Here is a 10,578-nt window from a genome sequence, read left to right on the forward strand (position 1 = left end):
TAATGAGATAAGGTCATGAACAGGTCGCTGGGTTCTCATTTCTTCAGGGCAATCCCGGATAGAGACCAGAAAAATCAACATGTGGGGCTTCACGCACATTGCTTGTATGCTTTACAATTATGCAAATGTCTTGGAAATGAAAAGAGATCTATGACTGGAAATGTCTTTATTTGCTTTCTAAAATACTTATCTACAAAATTAGATGAAAAAAATTGGAAAACCCAAATGGTCCGGTATAAGAAATATTATCATTCATATATCTTTCTTTAGGTATGATATTTTCTTTTTCAAAACGAAATTCACATTTGGCACGAAATATTTGCATGATATTTGAATTGTATCAAAATAAAGTGCTTTCATCGAGAGTGTTCAATTTAATGGTAAACGGATAGATACTGAAAACATGATATGTGAAAAATAATGTTAAGAATGAGTGACACTCACACAGAAATGTTGAAAATGCCGTCAGCAGTTAATGAATTGACAATGTAAGTGATCTGGAAAGCTTGCAGACTCTGGAACCGTTGATTTCACATTCATGTAGTTGTGATAATCATCTCGTTGTAGTATGCTTATGGAAGTGACAGTTTTGGAAAGCTTGCAGTTACCAGCAAGTTAAATCATCGTGCAATTCACGTTTTATGAAGCACAGTTTTTGAATATGACGAAACATGCTTGCAAAGAAATCATTAAAAATTTTATTGAAATTGATTTCATAAGACTAATTAGAGATTTATTCAACCGAAAAAATCATATAAAGGTTTCTAAAGGGCAATGTATGCCACACACATTACAAATATTGCTTACTTATTATTATTTCTGTTTTTTTACTTAACTGAATTTATTCTGTTATCACTAGCGGTCTAAAGCAGACCCATTTCCTTCGCTACCAACAATACATAGTTCTTTTTATACCTTACATTTCAGTACAGACCTGAAGAATAAACCACTGTCACAGGTATCATTGGAAGCAAATGGTCTTATATTTTGGAGGGGTGGTGTGATTACAAATGATGGGTTAATCCTTTGTTCAGAATTATATGGTTCGCCATAAGACGACTCCTAATGCGTTGGAATGGTCGGCCAATGACCTCAGCTTTAAACCTTATTGCGTAGAGACCTGTTACGTAACATGACTAATCTGTCCTTTCTTTCTCTCCCTCTCCCACCTTCTCTTTTATACGATTCTCTCTCCCCTCGCTCTCCTTCTATTCCCCCTTTCTCTGACTCATTCGGCTAGACTTACATCATAATAATCATAAAAAGGTAAAAAAAAAAAACAGAACTGTTGTGCTTCTAGAGAACAGGACCGCTGCTTTTCAACGAATTGGCAGAAACATAGCCCAACTATCTAAGCACATACAGGACAAAATATTTCCATGTTTTCTTACTATCATGAATGTCATTCAGTGAAAGTATTGCAACCATTAATCCACAATGTTGTCACTCCTTACTACCAACAGATCAAACTCGACACAGCGTGTAGCAGTCGTATGCGCTCAGAGCTACAGCCATACATTCACTCAGCAGGCCGACTCCGTGCCAGCTAGCTCCTCCGTCTTCCAATTTATCCCACTCACCACTAGCTACCAGCCTTACCAGGTTAAAGCCGACTCCATGCCCAAACCTGTCGGCGTCTCATTCGACGTTCAAAAGCTAGTCAGTCACGTTCTTCAACCTCCAAATGGAAACGTCTTCCAGAGACACAACGAAGCCATGCACGGTGTCAGTTCGATAGTCAGAAGCGATCGGTTTTGAACAGTTGAAATATTCACTATTATAGTGATCATTTCTGAGTTAATTTAATTTGTTTCTTGTTTTGTCTTGTCGGTTGTTCAAAACATGTTTGTGTATGTTTTACATATAGGCTAAATGACGTAAAGAGACGTTTTTCTTCCATTCATGAAACAAATCTCTTTCTTGATGAACAATTTCCAGACATTGAAAACCATAAGATATGTCTCTATTGATAGGAAAGTTTAAGTGCTTGAAATCATCCGGTAATCATTTGTCCTTTTTAGGAATGTATCTATTTATTCTTTGGTGAAAGGAAGTAAAATAGCATTTACCAACTTGATGAGACACGGTATTATCATTTTTATAGTCTCTCAAACGATTTCCGAACCTTGGAGACAGTAAGTGCAGACTGTCTATAAACCTGTCTACCAACGACAAAATAACGAATTAGTTCCATTGACCTTTATAAAATTGTGAGACCACTTCTTCTTCTTCGTGTAATTATGCTCTATCCTAATCATCTTGCAGTACTTCTGATTATTTATGACAGTGCATGGACAAGACCGAACCAGGTGAATTGATTTGGGTGGGGTCTTGTCTTGTGACATCTTCCAGTTGTATCATTTTGAAAAGAAAAAATACTATTTATCGAATTAGTGATATGTTGCTTCCACGAAACGACGATTCCATATAGATAAAATGCATGCAAAACCGCTTCCCGAAAGCAGTGGTTAAATGGCGTCTTACGGGGCCGTCTTCTAATAAATGTTATAGTGCCGTGTTCTCGATGGTTTCTACATCATCCATTGCTGTATACGAGGTGATGTAAGCCCCAAGTGAGCATGTAACTATTACGAAGAGATTTAGTGAAGAAATAGTTCATGAGCTGTTGTATGAACACTACGATTAACTGCCCACAGATGGCTCTTTTTGCAAGGAATACTTGTAAATGAGGCGTATATGCCTACTTGTAGATGTACTTTTGTTGTTGAACGGTAGTTACTTGTAGAACATATGCTGATCCTCTATATTTAAAAGATTCAGATGAAAATATTACACAGTAATTTTAGCAAGCGGAAGAAATGCAGATTGTCTGCTGGCTCTGAATTTTTCACGTGAACCTGAGGCGAACACTAACAAACTTTTAGGATAAGTATTCTCACATGATGAACACGAAAGGGCATGTGTTCTGAGACGATTATTGTTCTAATTTACTTTGCAAACTTGGAAGTTTTTTATGCTGATTTCAATAACACAATGTGGAGCTTAAAACGTCATGAAAATATCACGTTTTCTTTTCGAATGAAGGGTTAGTACATCCTAATATTTCCGAAACGATAAAGACGCAGAAGTTTTGAATAGACTTGCGACAAAATTTAATAACTTGGAATGGTTCTTGGCAAAACATTCTGCTGATACAGTAAATGTTTCTCCTCTTGGCTAGTGCTTTGTAAGACGGTCTTTCAGCCATACGAGACTGCCATGAACGTTATACTCCTTTAACCCTTTCAGTGTTAGGGACTTTTAACTGTGTGTACAATGCTATGGGGTTTTCTGTGCCGATTGGTCCCGTATTAAAGCATAAAGGTTCAATATATACACAAATGAAGAATGGGCAGCTTTATCAGAGCATGGACCTCAGCGTGATACGTACTGATGTCCTCCTTAAGTAGCTTTATTGTCCCAAGGTTTCGTCGAAGGATTAATCATTTGTGGAAGGTAAGACATAACGGCTGTTTAGCTTCATCAATGTTAATGTAATGTTAAAACAACATGAAAGTATTGGTTTTGCCTGCCAACACTTTGATGGTATTATAGTGAGTGGAGTACATGTACCTGCAATCCTGAAAAATCATAGACTGATGAGATTTGAAATGTATTCTTCTTCTTTTTTTGTAAGTTCTTCCATGACATCTTGCTCATCACTTTACTGGAATGTCTGGTGAATATGGTTAGGGCATTACGGAACAAATCAAGAGTTGTTTTCATGCATGGTCGTCTTTTTAATCTCTGGGATAGACGTGTAGTTATTTTTACTGAAATCTTGAGTATTTGTGTAATCAACGTTTGTTTGTTTTTTCAGAAAAAGTAAAATAAACTTGAAAACAAGTGCAGAGATTTCAACAATGTGTCTAAAACCAAACATGTTATTATTCTCATGCTACATTATAACAGTAAAACAAATTATTTACTACTTATATTATTATTACAACTTTGGGATTCTCTTTCAGTCATCATTTGTGCTACACTGTAAGCCTGTGTATGATCGTCATATTAACAGTGGAAATACGAAGTACAGGCTGTTATGTGACCAGCTGTGAGAATTACCTTGCAGCAAATGAAATACATGTACACTGTTAAATTGTATCAACATCTGTTAGCAATATATATACAATTATATATATATATATATATATATATATATATATATGAAGAAACAAACTGGTAATGCATTTTTGACCAATAAAGCATGAGTTTCTTTGAGTTTATTCAACTAACTCATGCTTTATTGGCCAAAAAATGCATTACCAGTTTGTTACTTCATTTCTTCGTGGAGCCAATAAGTGAAATTTCAACATGTTTATGATATATTATATATATATAATATGCGACATGCGACGTGCGTGGGTGGGTGCGTACGTGTATGTGTGTGTGTACCTCGTACAAGTACATTGTATTTGTTGCCACATGCACACACTCAATAATATAATAAATTATAGCACGAATAAAACCACATCCACAGGAGATGGGAAACATAAAAGTGTTTTTAACAAGACACATTTATTGCACCATCACCTGATGTTTCACTCGAAAATGCAAAAAAAAAAGAAATAAAAAGAAACAAATCAATCAATACCACTTCACGCAATTTTAACGGAGACATTAGGAAATCATATCTTGTTGAGTGTTGCTCATGGAAGACAAATACCATTTATTATTGTATAAACCACACTGTCTAATTGTGATAAGCAATTTTTTAAAGACAATTTCAAGAATCGTTGTTTTAGGAAGCCATTTCAAGGGCTTCATTGTGCACCATAGCTATAGGAAATACACTGTATGTCATAGATCATGCTCTCCAGTATCAAGGGATGGTGTGCTGAATATGAAATAATCTTAAAACGTAATCCTATTCTTAAAATAATATGTAACAGTGAGAAGATACAAGGCAACATGTTACATGCACCTATAGTGTTGCCTGTTATAATCTAAACACAGCATTATTCTAGTACAAAGACCACACCACATCTACACAATTTGGTCATTCATCGATATAACTTTAGTTCACCTTTTTTTTTTTTGGGGGGGGGGGAAGGGGGGTAACCTTTATGGCCACTGCATAGAAATGAAAGTCTCATCTAGATTCTATGCCAGCAAATTATTCTGTAGGTTCCTCTGTGACTAACCTTCCCATTAACAGCATTATATACTTTGCTGGCAGGATTTCTTCCAAATAGGATACTAGTAGAGTTTATACATGTAATCTATTTAGGTTTCAGTCAAACTGACTGTAAATCTGGCAGCTGTGGCTTACTATGAAATTCTTTTTTACTTTTTTTTTTTCAGGAGAAAGTGAGAGTTATGGCTGAACACTGACATTTTGTACTATTAACAGCTTATCAAAACTTTACGCATTTACTACATCTGGTACAACAGTGCCGCTCTACATAATGGACATATAATACGTCAACAGAATATATGTATTTTCAAAACAATGTTGTGCATAACTGAAAATGTGTGTTAATTCATAAAAGCAGCACTTCAAACAATTGAGCAATTTTATACACAGATCACAAAACATTAAATTCTCTTTTTTTCATCTGGTCAAAACAACGAAGATTAACTATCAGCTATCACTCACACACACTTGTTAGTGCAGAGGAACAAAAACAGTAAAAAAGAACAATGAAATGTTGCATTGATTGGCAAAAGAATTATTGACGTAAGTGCACACTGCAAACACTGGGGACAGATTTCCAAATAGTAGCCAATCACACAAACATAATGATGTGAAATTCCACAAAAGTGCATACTCTACAAATTGAAAAAATACAACTTAAAGATTCACACAATAAATCAACAATTCACACATAAATTGGTGGCAGCTGGATGGAACACCACAAATATCAAACTGAAGGAGCATGGGAAGCAAATACATTCATCTAGAATGTATACATTATGGATGGCAGGGGAACATTTCCATCTAATAAACAGGAGATATATCTTGTCAAAAGTAACATGTTTACGCATTAACTCACTTATTGCCATGGGCAAGCTGCTTGTATACACGTGGCAGGAGGCTTAAGTTGACTATCATAAGATGCTGTCTGCATGTACAGAACTGATACCAGGGCCCTGTTTCATAAAGCTAATCGTAAAGTTACAAACGACTTAAGAATGACTGGTGATCAGTTCCGATTTGCTATACTTATCAGAATTTCCGTAATTCAGCACAAGAACTGATCACCAGTTGTTCTTAAGTCGTTCATAACTTTATGAGCAGCTTTATGAAACACCCACCAGGATATAAAACTTATACGATAACTGGGACTACAGACACTTTACTGGAACATTTATCTCTCCAGGCAACTTAAAGCTTTTTTGAAAGCGGCTGAAACTAACCTGCTTACTGGAATGTGTTGAAAATGCCTCCGACTTCAGAGTCCCAACATATAATAGGTAACGCTGACATTTCCCGCAAATTTATACTCCTCCCACTCATGCGGAAGGTAAATCGTGAATGCAACAAAACATCATACAGTGCACTCCCGTTATAATGAAATGCTTGGGACCGGCAATTTTCTTTCGTTATAACGAAATTTCGTTGTAACCGAACAAATACAATATATAACGAAAACAAGGAAACCACGTATATACATCATATTCTGTTTGCTTAATACTCATCATATACTGGAAAGCTATGTGAAATGTGATGGGATAACTGTATTACAATAATAAACGCAAGTTCCCCTCAGAAACTGTGCGTGACACAAGGAGCGAAGACACTGTGGTGTGAAGCATTCACCCATGCAGAGACACTATAAATGCTTGTTCCGCTACGTATTTACGAAAGATATTCACATTTCGTTATAATGGAGCACATTTCTTTTGTTTTTCTTTGTCTGTGGCGCTCGGAAAAGACTTTGTTTTAATGGAAATTTCGCTATAACGGTGTTCGTTATAAGCAAATTTTGTACCATAGACTTTAATGGTGATAATTTTGGGACCACAAGATTTACTTCGTTATAACGAAATTTCGTTATAACCGTGTTCGTTGTAACGGGAGTACACATTGTACACTGCATAAGAGTCAAACAAACATTAATATTCCATATTACCCTTCCTTCTGAAGCTTTTTTTTGTTTAAATACTCTCACTCCATACAAGCAGATATTATACTAACACTATTTAAAGACGTATGTCAAAACTGTAGGGGAGAAAAAAAAAAGAAATGTAAAGACTGGGCATTAACAGTTGACATATATACACATATTCTCATGAAAGACTACAAGCATTCCTGCTAAGGAATTTCCTGACTGCAAGAATGCATTAAACACCTTTCACCAATTTCAAATATGAAAGTAAGGTAGGATATTACTTGTGATACCTTTGGACAGAGGAAAGACATTTTTGTGTGTGTGTGTGTGTGGTTACATATCATCAAACATATTATGATGCATTAAACTAATTTAAGAATCCGATACAGAAGTACACTGTATGAGAACAACACAGGTGGTGAGACGATCAGTAGGTAAACAATTTAAAACTGAATGCGGCCATAACTCATTGCCTTAAGAACATTTAAAAAGACAAAACAAAAACAAAAAACACAATAAAAACAATCAAACTTTTGATAATAGCCCAACACATTCTTTATATTTATGTCAGAAGTTTTAAGCAGACGTGTTCTGCAAGATTTCACTGTTCTGTTTAGTGTGTGATGGTTCACATTATTCATACAGTGAGGGAACCTGGAATATCCATCATTAGAAAAGAAATAAATAAATAAAAAATCTCATCTTTAAAGAAATTTGATTGTTGTTTATTTACTGAAACTATTGGGTTTATGGGCATTTGATGTTCACTACTTGCAAATTACCAAAACAAATAAAAAAGACACAAATATCCACAGAAATATTTTAGAATAGATAAACTTTGTAGTAATATGTGAAATACATTGTATTCTACTCATTCTTATTCAAGATGGAATGTATAAGGCTTGTAGAGTAAACAAAACCTATTTTCAATTTCAAGAAATACAGCCTTTCAGTCACTTTGAACACACAGTGCCATTAGCATCTAAAGATACCATCATTCAAGTATAAATATAGTATCCAAATTGCATATAGGAATAAATACTACATGATAAATATACTCTGGGTATATATCAACAGATTTCGAACAATTAATACATTTTAACTATTGTTTAAAGGAGCATACTGCCATGACATAATGCCCTGTCAGAGATGACGGCACAAAAAAAAAAAAAGTAAAACACAAAAGTTCCGTTCTATAATAAATTTGTATGCACACATTGTTCCAGCAGTTGTATGCTTGCTGCATATATTTTTCTTTTCATCACATCTAAGAACACGACTGTGCCACAAAATCATCTGATTCAGTCACATTCCCTTAAATCATTTGTTTGAACAACAGCCACATTTTCCCTCAATGCTAGGAGTAATTTTGCCTTTCTTCTGCACATATTGTCATTATTGATTAATGAAGTAACTGACTGAATCAACTGCTATTTACTTTATCTGCCATCAAGCATAGTTATTTTACAAATTGAGTTTAAACTGTCAACTGCTAGATGTGAAACAAGATAAACACACCAGAAAAAAATATCTTGGCACTTGAAGAAGCAGGAATATTTTTCATGAATACACACAAATCTTCAAGCTTAAAGCCCTGTAATTCGTTTGTAATCATATTGAAAGACAGAAAATTTTTAAGATTAAATACATTTTCTTCTTCAACAGCATATATTATGACAGATATTTGTAGATATATGCACACAAATACACATACACAAATCATCTTTTGCACATTCTTGATAAATCACTCATAAATGCAATTTTGTACAAAATAGTTCGCTCACTTCTAACTGCATATTGTGCATAGTCACACACATACATACCTATACCTATACCCAAACACACACACACACACACACACACACATACATACAAAACCAAATAAATAGATAAATATCATGGGATCGCTAAAGCCTTATAGGATTCTGATTCTTCTCCTCTCCGTTTGTTGGTTAGATTTAGTCCTATTTCTATCATTTAAGACTTCCTGTGTGTTCAGCTACAAAGTGTTCCTAGCCAAAGGAGCATAAAACATTTCATCATTAAAGGCAAACGATCTTATGCAGAAAAAAAATCTTGTAAGACAGGATAATCATGCGACTCACAAACATTTGTTGGTCTTTCTGTTTTCCCTACAAATATGGAAAATAGTTATGAAAGCTCATAGTCCACATTGCTTTTTTTCTGTTCATCAATGGCTAACAGTCTATATCTAAAACTCTCTCACATACAATGACACACTCAGAGTTGCTTCCTGAGTGATTAAAAAATGCCCTGCAGCTACCATCTTCCCGTAAAGTTGTGAAAGAAAAATCAAATAAAATTGGACAGTGGTTGCATCTACTTGAAGTCTTGTGAAAGAGCTGCTGCATTAATTGATAATGAAACACCAAAATAAACATGGCAACTTTAAAGGATCACTTTTACAACATGGCTATTCAATAAGCTTTCTCACAGTAATTGAAAATGCACTTTCGGTTGAGTATCATACTGGCTCTGAACTATGCGCAATGAAACTTCTTGAATATGATATCACCCTTTTCGCCTTTGCCCGTTGCGTCTGTAAACCCTTGTCTGTTGTTTTTCAGCTTATTTTTTTTCTTTCCTTGTATTTTCTTTTTAAAGTCAGCTGTGCAATCTTGACATGTGGCAAATTAAATTATGATATTCATATGAGTATTTCTATCAAGACATGTATTTTCCTGAATCTACATGTTCCATGTGACTATATTACTTGCTGAGAACTCTGAAAAAGATAGCTAAATTGTATTTAAGTCATATCTTGACTTTCTATTCCATTATTCAGAAATACCAATAGCAATTATCTCATCTTGTGCCTGCAAAGCCATGAGCCATAAGTGTATTAATGACATTATGAACTCTATGTTTAGATACATGATGATCTGTTGGCTATAGTGACTGTTACAGTCAAGTACAGTTTCAGTCACATCTTTGGCCCAACTATCTCCATCAACAATTCTGAGTTGTTGTTTCTATCTCGCTCTGCTCGATTTGCCAGTAGCTTTTTCTAAGAACCAGTGAATTTGTACATGGCCCAGAAATAACGATCATGTATGATCTAGTTTTCATCAATCTTGGCTGCCAATGGCACTTCATGTGCACATCCATCCTTTTGCATGTGTTAGCTGACGGTATACACGAGTAGTAATTCTAGCGAGTAATCTAATTGTGAAGTCCTCTTGCTTACACGATTTTAACCAACACACAAGGCCTGTGCACCAAGCTTCCACTAATCACAGTACTTACTTCCTGTTAGAGAGAGAGAAAAAAAAGCTCTTCAGTACACAATTTGCTGACACACAATTGTGTGTTCTGTAGCACACAGCAATGATCAGCAAATACACATTGCTGCATGCTACAAATATCACAGTATCTCGACTTGACTTGAAAGGCACATAGCTCGTGGTGACTGTACAGTACTCAGTTTGCTGCTTGTGAGCTCTACGCTGTGTTTTCACGGTGGGCAGGTTAAGGCTCTTGTCAATGATGAGCAGTGATACAG

General features: G+C 35.3%; 1 protein-coding gene across 1 annotated transcript in view; it reads left to right on the plus strand.

The window, feature by feature from the left end:
- The window catches only part of LOC139715737 (uncharacterized), a 9,470-nt gene extending 7,263 nt beyond the window's left edge, over positions 1-2,207 (plus strand). Inside the window, exon 3 of the mRNA XM_071627285.1 lies at positions 1,464-2,207. Within this exon, the coding sequence (XP_071483386.1) occupies positions 1,464-1,758 (295 nt within the window). The 3' untranslated portion in view covers positions 1,759-2,207. The remainder of the gene's footprint in view (positions 1-1,463) is intronic.
- The last annotated feature ends 8,371 nt before the right edge of the window (positions 2,208-10,578 follow it).

The sequence above is a fragment of the Diadema antillarum genome, unplaced genomic scaffold (assembly GCF_040938485.1).
Source record: "Diadema antillarum isolate AM-2024a unplaced genomic scaffold, OU_Dant_1.0 scf00000054, whole genome shotgun sequence".
Classification (NCBI taxonomy): domain Eukaryota; kingdom Metazoa; phylum Echinodermata; class Echinoidea; order Diadematoida; family Diadematidae; genus Diadema; species Diadema antillarum.